Below are 16,115 nucleotides of genomic sequence, written 5' to 3'. Positions count from 1 at the left end.
TCAAAGGGATATTCAATGTCTGCTTTTTTTACCCATCTTCCAGTAGATGCCCTTCTTTGCGATGTTAGCTCACTGTAGTTTGGGGAGAGGAATGAAGTGGGCGGCTTTGGAAAACCTGTCGACCACAGTCAGGATGGCAGTGTTGCCCTCAGACGGAAGGAGACCCGTGACGAAATCCAGGGATATATGGGACCAGGGACGGTGAAGGACAGGCAGTGGTTTGGGAAGACCAGCTGGAGCTTGCCAAGGAGTTTTGTTCTGTGTGCAGACCATGCAGGCGGCAACAAATGTGGCAACACCCAGAACCATAGTAGGCCGCCAAAAGCGTTGTCACACGAAGGCCAGGGTTCGACGAGGGCCCGGGTGACAGGCATGCCTGGAGGAATGGTTCCACTCCAGGACTGTGGAGCAGACAACATCAGACACAAACATCCGGTTATCTGGGCTCCCCCCAGGGTTTGGCTGGGACCACTGCACCTCCCAGACCTGTTTTCCTATACCCCAGCTGAGTGCCATCACTAGGCGGGAAGGGTGGTCTCGGGCTCCGGGGTGGTAACCGTGGGGTTATAGCGGTGAGACAGGGCATTTGGCTTGACGTTCTTGGACCTTGGCTGGTAGGAGAGGGATAAATTGAACCGGGTAAACAGCAGGGCCCATCTCGTTTGCCTGAAGTTGAGGCGCTTGGCAGTGTGGAGATACTCCAGGTTTTTGTGGTCGGTCCACACAAAGAATAGATGTTCCACCCCTTCTAGCCAGTGCCTCCATTCCTCCAATGCCATCTTCACCGCAAGAAGCTCCCGATTCCCCACATCGTAGTTCCTCTCAGTGGCGCTGAGGCGGTGGGAGAAGAAGGTGCAGGGATGCAGCTTAAGGTCCATGGCAGAACGTTTGGACAGAACAGCCCCCACTCCTACATCCGAAGCATCGGCCTCCACCATAAACTGACTGGAAGGGTCAGGATGAACCAGCCATTAAAGCGTTCCAGGGGAGGTAAACGGGGCTCCGGGGAAGGTGGAGTGGCTGGTGGGGCGGTGCTGCTAACCGACCGAGTTACTGAGGGGTGGTGGGGTTACCACCGTGGCAGGCTGCCCCCCAGACAACCCGCGGAATAGATCCAGCAGCATGTCCAATGCCCGGTCATGGCGCTCCCGCCAACATTTGGACCCCCTCCATAAGAACACAAAGCAATTCCTTGTGCCTACCAATGGAGGCTCCTTGGGAAGAGACAGCGTTGCGCAGCTGGCCCGGGTCTGCTGGGTCAGTCATGGCCAGTTTGTACTATCAGGTATGAAGGTAAGACCCAGATGCATACCACGTCGAATTAACAATAGTTTAATAATCCAACAGGGGCAGGCAATAGACAGGTCAAGGCTGGCAGGGGTCAGTAAACCAGAGGTGGGGCAATGGTATCGGACGGCAGGCAGGCTCAGGGTCAGGGTAAGCAGAGGTCAATAATCCAGAGGTGGGGAAAAGGTACAGGTCGGCAGGCAGGGTCAGGGGCAGACTGAGTGGTCAGGTAGGTGGGCTCAGAGTCAGGACAGGCAATGGTCAAAAGCAGGAGGGCAAGAAAAAGAGAGTCTGGGAAAAGCAAGAGCTGAGACACAAAAACACTGGATGACTTGACAATCAAGACGAACTGGCAACAGACCAACAGAGAACACAGGTATAAATACACAGGGGGTAATGGGGAAGATGGGTGACAACTGGAGGGGGTTGGAGACAATCACAAAGACAGGTGAAACAGATCAGGGTGTGACAGCTATCTTCAGTATAGCTACACAACTGATTGGCTCAAACGGATTAAGAAGGAAAGAAATTCCACAAATTAACTTTTAACAAGGCACACCTGTTAATTGAAAGGCATTCCAGGTGAATACCTCATGAAGCTGGTTGAGAGAATGCCAAGTGTGTGCAAAGCTGTCATCAAGACAAAGAGTGGCTACTTTGAAGAATCTCAAATATAAAATATATTTTGATTTGTGTAAGACCTTTTTGGTTATTACATGATTCCATGTGTGTTATTTTATATTTTTGATGTCCACTATTATTCTACGATGTAAAAATAAAGAATAACACTGTAATGAGTAGGTGTGTCCAAAATGTTGACTAGTACTATACATCTAAAACCCTCCTCCCTATTACACCAATTAGGTTTATTTAAACGTTTTTTTAAACTTTTTTTTTTACAAATGTTAGAATTTTTCTTCCACTTTGACATTACATAGTATTTTGTGTATATCATTGACAAAAAAACACAATTAAATCAATTTTAATCCCACTTTGTAACACAACTAAATGTGGTAAAAGTCAATGGGTGTGAATATGCACTGTGTATGTAATTTGGACTGGAAGCAATTGAAAATTAGATCTGTAAAAATAAGATAAATATTTGTAGAAAATCAAAGGGGAGGAATTTTGAAACAATAAAAGGTGTACCTTTGATAAGAGTGGACCAGGAACCCATCACACTTGCCTGTATATCTATAGCTAATTTCGACAGTGAGCTATTGAAAATTAGACTTATCACATTAAATATTTGTATGAATATCAATGCAATATAAAATTGCAATTATAATGGGTGTACTATGGACAAGGGAGGTCAACGATATAAACTGATGTATATGTCATTTGGACTGGAAGCTATTGGATTAATAACCACAGCTGTAAAAAGTCATTCACTTTGATAATAGAGGTCAGGGAACACACCGCACTTGTCTGTACATGTAGAGCGGAAGCCGTTAAAAAGGATAATTATGAAATATTAATTTATAAATCAGAGATCTTTAAAATGGGAATTCTAATGGGTGCATCATGGGTTAGAGGCAATAGTGACTTTGCCACAAGTGATTTTAGCTCTCTAGGTCATACAAGTAGGCTACAGTAGGTTGCATACGAATGAGAAAGATCACAGGCCTATTTATGTTTTTTGAGCTCATATTTCTACATAAAATCCATTAAAAATAAACAAGATACAATTTTAAAATGTAATTATTGAGGGATAAACAGTTGGTTTAAGATCTATAGATTATTTAATTTAAAAAAAAGTTTCTGTAAACACCAGCTACAGCTGATTGCACTTTTAAAACGGTCCCTCGGCAGCGATTGCATAATATTCCCCTACTGAAATCAACATAGAGTAACTTTTTTTCCAAAGGAAATTAATGGGGGGGGGGGGACCTGTACATTGGTCCTTACCCTCATCTGATAGATATATCACCGAATCATCCTAGGACCTTCTGTCTAAGAGGTATTGACGAGAAAACGGAATGTCAAATCAATATACAAACTGAAACCAAATGTACTGTGGTGACCTGCAGTGTTCCACAAATGGCTATTGCAATTATTGGTTTAAGCATAGGCTACTCTTGCTATCCTATGAAATTAGAATTATTAAAATGCATTTATAACGTCAACAAAACTTTATATCATGGCCAATTATCTGCAATTCTTGCCATTTTTTTCTGTTCTTCTTGACAATACAACCGCGGTTGGGGAATTTATTATGAGGGGGGAAGCAAGTGGAAACTCCCAAAACAGTCTGAGCATACCGCCAGCATTAGGGACTTTTATTTCAGAAATGTTGCTACCGCAGCCTATAAAAATTACCGACAACCGATTGCACAGCCTATTTCTCTGTCGTGTAGCCTATATCGTTCTGTCAAATTAACAATTATGTTACAATGTAACGAAAAAGGCGAGATTTTACCTGGTAAGAAATCACTTTCCTCTAATCTTTCGTGGATTGACAGTTTACAATTTTAGGTATGCGTGAACCAAGATTTCAATGGTTCAATCTAAACAAAAAAGGATAGGCCTATGATATGTATGGAAGCAATTGATGAAATACAAGAATACTCTGTATTTAGGCCTACACTATAAACTATACAGTTAGGTGTTAATGTTAAGATCTAAAATGTAATGGAAATGCGTTTGTTAGGAATGTAGGGCAGGCAGGCACAAGATGATGTTATGTTTACAGTCAGAAAGTGGTTTAGATGGGGAATAACCAGTGAGAATAACAGGGTCGATGTGAAAGTGATATTTTTTGCATTAGCCTACACTACACTTCTTTCATCTTTCCATCACACTTTCTTTTGAATTAATTAAGCAAATGCATATTATTATCATGTTATAACAACACTGAAATATTTGTTTCTGTTATTTTTGCATGCTCTCTCATCCAAGAAAGGAGCTTACAACTTCAGTTACACGCTCTTAGCAAATCTATGTCATGCTGTGCAGTGGAAAGGCTGTGCGTGTACTTGTTGAGCTCCAGGACCATCACAGAGTATGAGAGCCAGGTGATCTGGTCCCAGAGAACAGACATGGAGAAGGCTGCCAAACTGCTCCAGGTGGTGCTGAAGAAGGGTCGCAATGCCTGTCTGCTCTTTTTCGACTCACTAGAAAAGTGTTGCCAGTGCCCACTACAGTTCGAAAGAGTCACCGGCCTCCCAGGTAAGTCTCTTCAAAAGTGTACATTTTTTCATTTGATTAATTGCAAATAAATTACTTTGGCCTAAATGTCTATAGTTTTCATGTAGTTTTCATCAACATTTAAATATGGTTATGAATAGTCTAGGCTTACGGTGATTTTGTGATTCTAATTCAAATAAAGGTTATAAAAAATAAATAAAAAATAGTAATGTTACGTGGTATTTAGAGAGGTAGGCTAACTTGGCCTAGATTGCAGCACGTTTTCTCTGTAGTATATGGTATATGTTATGTATATGGTAAGCCGAATTCTACCTCACTTTACCTTTTGGAAGCACTGGAAATCCAGCACCATTTGGTGTCCGATGCAGGTGAGGCCCAAGAATGTTCCAGAGCCTCAAGAATGTTCCATTCCTCATATAAAATCATTTTTTAAGATAAAGTGTAGGCTTTATGGTGGTGGTTTCTCCACGTGTCCAAAACTAAAGCTCATGGAAGGTTTTTACAGTATGTCATCATCATGACGCAACGGGAATCGCCGGGATACTATTGTCAACAACAGACTATTTCCCATTTTTCAACCTCTTCCCTTTTTTCTCACACCCCAAACAACAGAGAGGAGGAGGACCAACACTGCCCCAACTTACGTCATCAACATCAGCCATTCCAATTTGAGTAACTGCATCATTGGAGATGGCAACTTTCAAGGAGTGACAATGTGTATACAACAACCTCAGAGCATGGGTTCAGAGGATGCTAGGCATGGTAAGTTACAGTCAAATTCTCATCAATTCATAAAATTAAAATTATGTGTTACAAGATTCAAGCACATTCACAGATACAAGCACATATAGTTGAATTCGGGAAGTTTACATAGTTAGGTTGGAGTCATTAAAACACGTTTTTCAACCACTCCACAAATTTCTTATTAACAAACTATAGTTTTGGCAAGTCGGTTAGGACATCTGCTTTGTGCATAACACAAGTCCTTTTTCCAACAATTGTTTACAGACAGAGTAATTCACTTATAATTCACTGTATCACAATTTCAGTGGGTCAGAAGTTTACTAAGTTGACTGTGCCTTTAAACAGCTCAGAAAATTCCCGAAAATTGTCATGGCTTTAGAAGCTTCTGATAGGCGAAATGACATAATTTGAGTCAATTGGAGGTGTACCTGTGGATGTATTTCAAGGCCTACCTTCAAACTCAGTGCCTCTTTACTTGACATCATGGGAAAGTCAAAAGAAATCAGCCAAGACCTCCAGAAGTCTGGTTCATCCTTGGGAGCAATAATAGCCCCCTTGGGAGCAAACGCCTGAAGGTACCATGTTCATCTGTACAAGGAGGTGGCAGCATCATGTTGTGGGTGTGCTTTGCTGCAGGAGGGACTGGTGCACTTCACAAAATAGATGGCATCACGAGGAGGTAAAATTATGTGGATATATTGAAGCAACATCTCAAGACATCATTAAAGTTTGGTCGCAAATGGGTCTTCCAAATGGACAATGACCCCAAGCATACTTCCAAAGTTGTGGCAAAATGGCTTAAGGACAACAAAGTCAAGGTATTGGAGTGGCCATCACAAAGCCCTGACCTCAATCCTATAGAAAATGTGTGGGTAGAACTGAAAAGGCGTGTGCGAGCAAGGAGGCCTACAAACCTGACTCAGTTACACCAGCTCAGTCAGGAGGAATGGGCCAAAATTCACCCAACTTATTGTGGGAAGCTTGTGGAAGGCTACCCAAAATGTTTGACCCAAGTTAAACAACTTAAAGGCAATGCTACCAAATACTAATTGAGTGTATGTAAACTTCTGACCCACTGGGAATGTGATGAAAGAAATAAAAGCTGAAATAAATCATTCTCTCAACTTATTCTGACATTTCACATTCTTGAAATAAGGTGGTGATCCTAACTGACATTAGACAGGGAACTTTTACTAGGATTAAATGTTAGGAATTGTGAACAATTGAGTTTAAATGCATTTGGCTAAGGTGTATGTAAACTTCCGACTTCAACTGTATGTACTATTATAATTATTCACTTCTCTTGGAGCTCGGAGCTTAAGAATTTCATTTTACCCTTCACTTTACCTTTCGTTAATGAGTTCAAAGAAGCCATTAGATTCATAACTTTCATATACTGTACTGCATTCCATTGATGACTCTATTACAGAGACAATGGGAGGCAACATCACCAGTGATCACCAGAGAGCAGTACAGGCCTGTCCAGATCCAGAGCTCCAGAGTAGTGTCCAGGTCTACGGGTCCCAACTGCAGTATGTCATCATCGGGGACAACAACAACCTGCAGGCTGAAGACACACCGGGAGAGGAAGAAGGGGAAGAAGAAAAACTCATTAATGAAAGTAACTGATTAGATTTGTGTAGTGCTTTTCCAGATGCTCAAAGTGGTTTACATTGTATTGGGGAAACTCCCCTCATACACCACCAACTAGTTTCCATTTAAGTCATTTAGCAGACTCTTTTATCCAGAGTGACTTACAGGAGCAATTAGGGCACATCGACAGATTTTTCACCTAGTCGCGTCAGCAATTCAAACCAGTGACCTTTCAGTTACTGGCCCAACACTCTTAACCGCTAGGTTACCTGCCTCTGGTGCCAAAGGTTTCATGTTTGAATCCAGTGATAGAAAGTTCTACTTGAGATTTTTGTTTTAAGCCTATCCCAAACCATAACCCTTACCTTAACCATTCAGAGTTAATGCCTAAACTTTAATGTCTAAACTAGTTGTTGTGTGGCACTGCATCAGTATCCTATCAGAGCCATACATATCATATATGCATTTAAACTCTTATATCCTAGATGCCATCTCCTGCTGTTGTGCGCTTGAGCAAGTTACTGCACCACAGGCGACCGTGGCTCTCAATCGCAATAAGTGATATGGGGACAAAATGTATGGCCATTGGCTACATTGTAATGTTCCTTGCTGTGTCGATGAACTTGATTTCTGGGGAATGTATATGTACTGTAAATTGTAGTGTATTGTTTGGATAGTATAACTTAACCCTACATAATCAAAGAATGAACCATATTTTTGGTCCGTAGATCTATGGAATAAGTATTGAATCATACAGTACCTAGATTATGTTCTGTGAACCCAATTTATAATGACCGCACGGACCGCTGACCACTGACCACTGACCACTGACCGCTGACCACTGACCACTGACCACTGACCACTGGCCGCTGACCGCTGACCACTGACCACTGACCGCTGACCGCTGACCACTGACCGCTGACCACTGACCGCTGACCACTGACCACTGACCACTGACCGCTGACCACTGACCGCTGACCACTGACCACTGACCGCTGACCGCTGACCACTGACCACTGACCGCTGACCACTGACCGCTGACCGCTGACCGCTGACCACTGACCGCTGACCACTGACCGCTGACCGCTGACCGCTGACCGCTGACCGCTGACCGCTGACCGCTGACCGCTGACCGCTGACCACTGACCACTGACCGCTGACCGCTGACCGCTGACCGCTGACCGCTGACCACTGACCGCTGACCGCTGACCGCTGACCACTGACCACTGACCGCTGACCACTGACCACTGACCGCTGGCCGCTGACCACTGACCACTGACCGCTGACCACTGACCACTGACCACTGCTCCAGATAAAGTGCATTTCATTTATTTGAAGTATTTACTTGCTGGTGCTGCTGCAAAAAGGTGCTGTTTTACTTTGAATGTATTCTTAATGTATTCATGTGAATAAATGTGTTAGGACATACTGATTTATCTTTACTGAAAATTATACTGTACATATTTACTGTTCTACTAAGTTGTCAACATTTGTTGAAAAAGGTTATTTCTATAGAAAGAAAAAGTTTATTTATAAAAGGTACATAAATTATTATTGTTTTATACGTCAATAAAAACAAACATCTCAATCTATTGCTTTCTCTATATATTTTTTTCTTCTTGAAAAGCCGGCATGTCACTTAATGAAATATCCATACAACATTGTAAAGGTATTGCATTACATTTTTATTATTCTTTGTCATCATTTCTTGAGCTCTCCTGGAGGGAGTTACATCTGGAAGGTTTGAACAGATTAAAGATACAAGCTACACAGTAGTACATGCATGTTGCTGTCACATATGGGCCTTTCTTTTATGTACCACACAATAGATCACCTCTACTTACTGTAGTCCATATTCTGTCCTGCAATGACTTGTTTTGTGAGATACAATCTCTAAACTAGTTAATAGTAGCCTGGATCCTACCTGAATAGTTCTGTTTCACTTTACCAAACAGAGCAATTTAGTTTGGATCTAGGCTAAATTAATAGCCCCAAGTCTAAATGATTTTAGTTGTGACGTAAAGTGTCAAGGAAACACAGACCTGCTCTATGGACGGACATTACTATAAATAATATTTACATACAGTATGCTGACTCGCTATGGATTCAATCTGTCACAACAATAATATGTTAATGATGAGAGAAGAAGGCAGTGTATTTAAGGCAGAAATATAAGGAACAAGACTGGATTTGTAATAGTCACTTTAATATACATACATCCTGATTCCTGGCTCCCGAAATATGCTTCTGCTTCGGGTTTAGAGACAAACTGTATGGTTAAGACACACCACAGTCACACACAACTGATATACAAATTCATGAAGGCATCATTTTGAGGCTTTGAGTTGAACATGAGAGTAGCGTGTAATACCATTCTTTGCTGCCTATACAATAAAACAGAGGGTGGTTTTAAGCATGTTAAATCATACCATAACTATTGTAAAGCAAAGAAAGACCATTTGAGATCATTTCATATATGCATATATTTCTGGGGGCGCATGCTTGTTACTGGGACAGACTAGATGATTTTTGGGGGCACAGGCTATACAAAATATTGACAAAAAGTGATTTCTACTGTTTCTGTCTGCTTTTGTCATGATTATCTAGCATAATTACTGTACCTGCTCAATGATATCGCTCGTGTTCAACTACCAGTGACAAAAACTGTGTCAATACTGTTCCTTCATCATGTCATAGCATTAGTATCATAGAAATAGAATGAATAGAACAGGCTTGGAAGCGCTAACTCTGTACATTTGACTGGTAAACTCGTCTGTACACTCACAATGGCTCCATGGTATTGCGATGCGATAATTTCCATGGTTATTCCATGGTTATAATTTCCATGGAATGTTCTATCAACTGATGCTGGATTGCCATGGTAATGAAGACTGTTCATTCAAATGATGCTAACTGATGTAACTCAAGCAATGGAATACATTTTTTGTAATGTCAGTTGAGTTGACTCAACAAAACAGCAAAGCACAGTATGAAGGGTACACATCCTGATTTTACTTCCTGGCATGGGTCTAGGTTGAAGATGACAAAGGTTAAGACAACGGGATTCTAATATCCCATAATAATATACAACAATGGTAGTTGGCAACAGCGCTGGCAGTTAGCAACGGCACTGTTCCCAGATTTATGACGACGTTGTCTTAACCTATATATTTGTGACCTAGGCATGTGTAGACTCAAAATGTCTGCCAGTCCACCCATTATGCCATCATTGACTTGAATGGGGACGCCCGTTCTATTCATTCTATTTCTATAGTCAGTATATTCAGCAGTCTGACGTCTTTTGGAGAAGCATGCTCTAATCGGGGGCTGCGATGGCTATCTATAGCAAGGTCAATGAGTATTTACACCAAATACTTATGTGGGTTTTATATTATGATTTAGACAGAAGGGAATCTTTTGGCACTAAAGCTGACACCTGACATTCCTGTAGACCCTAACGCCTACGGAGAGACAGGTGAGCGGTTTGGGCTACCTTCATGGGTATGATCCAACTTTGAGCAAAGTGACACGCTGTTTATTTACCTGTTATTCTTTATGGTAAAATGATGCTTCATCAAGACCGCTCAGAACCCAGAGAACATCAATGAGCATAATTCATTATTGTACCGTCAGCTAAAAATAACCTGAACATGTCAAGAAGAGTAAAAAGGGGGAGACAACTTTTCACCACAAACCACCTAAGCCGAACCATATGTACACATGTATACCATACCGTAGAAAATGATAACTTGTCAAAAAAACATCTACAGTTCCATATCCTTTCAAGTCCTCATCCAATCGTTTGTTGCTTTTGTCTCATATTGTCTCCACTTTAAGGTGTTCACAGCTCTCAGTATGGGACTTGTGTTGTTAGCATCACACCTACTCTCTTACAATAGAATACCACAGCCTGAGGAATTCAAATATGGAGTATTATTTTGCCTTGTGCTCATTGATTTTTCTGTGGGCGAGTAGCTCCTACCACAGTATAGGGGGTGATTGAGGTCATACCGCTTTGAATCTTTACACTACCTCATACTTTACATTTGATCATTCAGTGTCCTTAACCACCTCTCTATGGCAAAACATTATGGGAGAAATTACATTACTGAGCAAAATATTGTATAAAAATGGACTAGTATCCTTTTGTCTGAAAGTACTCGTACTGTATGTGACGATCAGAGGACATGGCAACAAGCACTGACTACACAGTCCACATATCTCCAAGGAAAAGTAAAGATCCACAGCCCGCTCTGACAGCATCGACAGACAGACTAAACTAGACACGTCTACTGGTATAGGCCGGATCGCAGCACGGTCATCCAGATCAAAACACAGTCAGTCAGAGTTCTGTATTGTGCCATAAGTTCTGGGAGCAGCTAGAAGACCATGGAGAAGGTAGACAAGGACGAGGGGAGAGTCTAGACCTCGTTGATTGTTCTTTCCGAGGGTCGGTAATCAGCTCCCTTGGGGGACGACATGTAGAAGGACTGGGTCTTGCGTTTTAAGCGCGCCCGCTTGGTGGCCAGGGAGAGGCTGTGCTTGCTGGAGGAGATGATGTCGTGGATGAACTTCTTGCAGTCTACACACACTTCCATGGTGCTCCAGTCCTCCGTCAGCTCCACTGGGAGCTCCACCTCGTCACGGGACTGGGACTTCTCCAGACTACTGTGCTTAGACAACCTGAGAGAGGGAGGAGAGGAGAGGTTAACACTAAGTTGTGTAACAGAGTAGGTTCTGTCCCTGTCCCTCACTGGGCTCAGTCGGCTACAGTTGCTCTTAAAATAGAACGACACTTCATCTGAGAATAAGTCTTGTAAATCTAAACAGGGAGTGTTATAATCTAGAGAAGAAGTAGAGGGGTGCCTACTTGGACATGGTCTTCTGAAGGCTGAGGCGGTGGTGGCTGGTAGAGGGCTTCTCAGGCTTGGAGGCTGCTGCTGCTCTGCTTGGTCCTGCTGCTGCTGAGGCTGCTGCTGCTTTTCCTTTTCCTGCTGAAACTGCTGCTGCTGGACCAGCTAAACTGGCAGCTTTCCCCAGAGCTGCTACCCGGTCCCTGGGTAGAGTGGTGGTAGAGCCCAGGGAATAGATGGGCAGGTTGGCATAGGGCTTGGAGGGCAGCCTCATCTAACAGAGAGACAGACATAGAGCAGAGTATGAACACACTCATAAAGACACTGGAGGTACAGTATAGGACTGTCAATATTATGGGCTGACTTTCTATCAGTGTGGGAGAATAGATATGACATACTTTTTGACAGCACTGTGAACACACAGGCCTTTTGCAGAACTGGCAGGTGTAGGACCAGGTGAACAAGGAAAACCTTTTGGATCGGCAACAGAAGCAAAGCTGTAACAAAGAAGGAATTCAGAACAGGTGCATCAAAAGTTGCACAAAAGCAATCAAATCATTCAAAAAGCAGTGTGTGATCAAATCCAGTGACTACAAATATTTCGAAAGGAACAAGTAAGATGATTTTCCCCAACAATAGGTACTGTGATGTTTAGTCCGAGAAACTTGTACTTCAGCTGGGTGTAAATGACCAGCGGTAAACGGACCTTTCCCTTCTTCATAGCGTTGTACACGTCCTTGTACTGTTGGAACTTCTCCAGGTCTGCTTTGACCAGCACCTGTCTGATGTGCATCACCTCTTCCACCGTCAGGGACAAGCACTCTACTGGGAAACAGAACTCCTCCTGAAAACACACACACACACAGCACCGGCCGGGTTACTACGACAACCGCACTCACTGCCCTTGTTACCATTCCGTCCACACACACCAGCACCTCTCGATGCCCTCTGTCCGGGTTCAGACTCGTTTGGCCAAAGAAAGTCTCCATTGTTCATTTGGCAAGATGAGGGGGCAAACAAAGGGCAAGGAACGAGTAAACAACTTGAGTGATGAAAGATAATGTCAATATTTGTGAAAATTCCAGAAATCCTCTACTTAGTTCTGCTTCACTTAAAAGTCTAGACAACCTAAAAACAGACAAGGCCCCTCTGCTCTGTAGCTGGGGTTGCGGTTGGTTTTCTGCTTCTTTCTGCCCGTTTCTGACTTCAATAAATAAGCGTGCGGTGAGACTACGGAGATGTTACATTCAACAGTACACCAGGTCTATTGCTGCTGCAATTACTGGTCATCCTGGTGTTGTTCCAATAATGTGTCTCAATAATGTGTCTCAATAGTGTGTCTCCATTCAAAGTTTTTGTTGTTGTTGCACCCAGCTAATGTTTCTCAGGCTCAGAAGAACCATTAATATACTGTAACTCTGTAATGTTGCTGTGGCTCCTGCTGCTGATCTTATGACTCAGAAACAGTGGGCTCCATTGTCTCTGGCCCAGAGACAGGGAGGGAGGGGGAGATCCCAGGGAGTATCAACAATAACAAAAAAACAGGGAGTTTATACTTGCTACTGAACAACAGTACGTTATATACAGTATACACAAAATGAAGGATTTCATCTATCTAGAGCATTGTTTTAATTGGCAGTGGCTCGCTAGGCTACATGATGCTTGCAATCACAATGACTACAACTACGGTTAAATGGAGGAAAGTTGAGTATGATGGAATGATTGGGGCTCCAGTGACGGATGCATCTGCTGTTGACTGTCAAAATGCAATATGACAATCACACCTAAACTGAAGGGCTTTCTATGAAAACAGCAACAGTCCTGGGCTGAGGGATGGGTCTCTAGGAAAGCAGGAAGCATTAGAAGAGATGATGATGAACTACGATGCGCCAGCAGGGACATAAGGGGCGACTGGCAAACCTTGATAGGCTTTCTTCCCCTGCAGAGAGCAGACAGGGCAGACCACACCATGCCCAAGACAAACACCTCGACAGGGTAGGAGCTCCGTAAGGGGTGGAGGGTGTAGGGAGGGGAGTGGAGGAGGAGGGGGGTCCAGGGGAACAGATGGTGGGCTATCCTCCCGACCTGAGAAGGACAGGGGTTATAGAGGTGGATGGAAGAGGGGGAGGACAGGGGATAAAGAGGTGTATGGAAGAGGGTGAGGACAGGGGTTATAGAGGTGTATGGAAGAGGGTGAGGACAGGGGTTATAGAGCTGGATGGAAGAGGGGGAGGACAGGGGTTATAGAGGTGGATGGAAGAGGGGGAGGACAGGGTTTATAGAAGTGTATGGAAGAGGGTGAGGACAGGGGTTATAGAGGTATATGGAAGAGGGTGAGGACAGGGGTTATAGAGGTGTATGGAAGAGGGTGAGGACAGGGGTTATAGAGGTATATGGAAGAGGGTGAGGACAGGGGTTATAGAGGTGTATGGAGGAGGGGGAGGACAGGGGTTATAGAGGTGTATGGAAGAGGGGAACGCCAGGGGTTATAGAGGTGGATGGAAGAGGGGGAGGCCAGGGGTTATAGAGGTGTATGGAAGAGGGTGAGGACAGGGGTTAAAGGGGTTAGTGTGGAGGAGAAGAGGTGGGGGGATTGGAGGTGGGGTGTTAGGAGCATCACCTAACAGAAAGAAGATGGAGGCTGATGAACACAAGACAAACTGACACACTATTCAGGAACCAAAATCTCCAATGTGCTCATTTTCTCTAGATTGATAAACTCTTCTCTTTTCCTACTTCTCTTCTGTTACTCACCAGAGACTTGGAGCTCTGTCTGGATGGGGGTATGAACTGCCGTACGTTGGTGGGCGTCTCCTTCTCAATGGAGTGTCTCCTCTGGGGGGCCTGCCGTCTCTCAGGCTGGGGGGTTGAGGAGATGGGCAGGAACATGGGTGGAGCTGGGGGTGGGGGGACGGACATGTGTGATATACTTTAATGTAGTACTCAAACCCTTATATTACCAGTTAAGTTGACTGAGAACACTCCCTCTTTGACAGCATTATTCTTAGCATAGAAGAGCTGTCGGGTGAACAGCTGAGAGCTGTGAAAGCACATTATAGGATCTCTATGATAACCTTAACCATAGCTTCATGTCCACACCCTGGCTGAACCCGAACCCGAACCCTAGCTGAACCCGAACCCCAACCCTAGCTGAACCCTAACCCCAACCCTAGCTGAACCCGAACCCTAACCCTAGCTGAACCCTAACCCTAGCTGAACCCTAACCCCAACCCTAGCTTAATGTCCACACCCTGGCTGAACCCTAACCCCAACCCTAGCTTCATGTGCACACCCTGGCCGAACCCTAACCCTAACACTGGCCTTCTGGTCCACAAGTCAACTCACTCTTCCTGCCCAGTACAGACTCTGGAGAGGTGTCGTCCACCACCGATGTAGAGACACTGGAGCTACTAGCTGACTTTTGACCCCCAATGGTGATGTCATCCTGTAAGGGGAACAACAGAGAGCAGTGCTGTAGGATGTATACTGATGTCAACTACCAGAAGAAGACACACCCACACACACAAATGCACGTGCGAGCACACACACATATACACACAGACACACTTACGTCAGAGTCGGAGCTGTCCAGTTCTGACAGGGTGGGTGCTTTCAGCCTCTTCCTCTGACATAGGGCCTGGGCTCCACCCCCTGGTAACCCTGGCCCCCCATTGGACAGACTGCTGAGGGTCATGGTGCTGGAAGTCTTCCTGCGGCCGTCAGGGCTGGACACATCTGGACAGAGAGGTTGTCACAAGAAGACTGATCAGACAGAGGACAACTCAAATACCCAGGGGTGATTTCAGCAGGATGCAAAGTAGCTAACTATACTGAACACCGCAGATAGAAATATCATGAATAGAGCTGGGAACAGAATTCCCAGCTCCACATGACAGCCAGACATATCTGTTCTATGTGATACATTTCTATCTGAGTGTTCGGTAACGTTGCACAGTCCTGAACAGACCCGAGGGGAAGACACCAGCGGTAGGGAAGAGGGAGTGTGAGTTGAGGAGAGACGGAGAAGCAGCCTGGTGTTATACACACAACATGGATTCTACTTTCATTACCCTTTAAGACCTGGACTGAGCAGGATTCTAATGAAACCCTAACCCTAGCTGACTCCCTCCCTCCTAGCCTCATTGACAACTTCTCCCCCTAAGAGAGAGAGAGATAAAATAGGGAGGGAGGGGGTGACGGAGGAAGGGATGGAGAAGAGAGTGCTGGAAGCAGCAGATAATCAGTAGCAGAGGCCGATCTGATCTGTGGATGCATTGAGGCCTTGCCAGGCGCTCTCTCTCTCTGTCTCCCTCTTTCTCTCTTTATCACCCTCTCTTTATCTCCCTCTCTGTGAAAAGGACCACGCAGTGAGCATGTGAATACCTATTCTGGAAAAAGGCTAAAATGTGAGCTCATCACCTCAGTGGGAGGCCAAGGCCCTCCTCCTCTACTGCTGTCCTGGAGCTTCTAAACCTGCCTGCCTGGGAGAAG

General features: G+C 44.2%; 2 protein-coding genes across 5 annotated transcripts in view; one reads left to right on the top strand and one right to left on the bottom strand.

The window, feature by feature from the left end:
• Positions 1-3,519: 3,519 nt before the first annotated feature.
• Positions 3,520-7,658, top strand: LOC110533720. The gene is made up of 4 exons (XM_021618192.2): positions 3,520-3,709; positions 4,186-4,455; positions 5,047-5,196; positions 6,608-7,658. The coding sequence occupies exons 1-4, from the start codon at positions 3,673-3,675 to the stop codon at positions 6,805-6,807; spliced, it is 657 nt and encodes a 218-aa protein (XP_021473867.2). The 5' UTR covers positions 3,520-3,672; the 3' UTR covers positions 6,808-7,658.
• A 931-nt stretch (positions 7,659-8,589) lies between these two features.
• LOC110485507 (protein spire homolog 1) overlaps positions 8,590-16,115 on the bottom strand; it is a 48,713-nt gene continuing 41,187 nt past the window's right edge. For all 4 annotated transcript variants that reach the window (XM_021556592.2, XM_021556609.2, XM_036944055.1 and 1 more), the window contains 7 exons: positions 15,196-15,359; positions 14,970-15,069; positions 14,379-14,521; positions 12,331-12,468; positions 12,023-12,121; positions 11,642-11,898; positions 8,590-11,454 (listed from right to left, as the gene is read on the bottom strand). In XM_021556592.2, the coding sequence (XP_021412267.1) occupies positions 11,193-11,454; positions 11,642-11,898; positions 12,023-12,121; positions 12,331-12,468; positions 14,379-14,521; positions 14,970-15,069; positions 15,196-15,359 (1,163 nt within the window). In that variant the 3' untranslated portion in view covers positions 8,590-11,192. The remainder of the gene's footprint in view (positions 11,455-11,641; positions 11,899-12,022; positions 12,122-12,330; positions 12,469-14,378; positions 14,522-14,969; positions 15,070-15,195; positions 15,360-16,115) is intronic.

Source organism: Oncorhynchus mykiss, chromosome 2 (genome assembly GCF_013265735.2).
Source record: "Oncorhynchus mykiss isolate Arlee chromosome 2, USDA_OmykA_1.1, whole genome shotgun sequence".
Taxonomy (NCBI): Eukaryota; Metazoa; Chordata; class Actinopteri; order Salmoniformes; family Salmonidae; genus Oncorhynchus; species Oncorhynchus mykiss.
The sequence above is the reverse complement of the archived record's forward strand: the minus strand, read 5'-3'. Positions and strand labels throughout refer to the sequence as shown.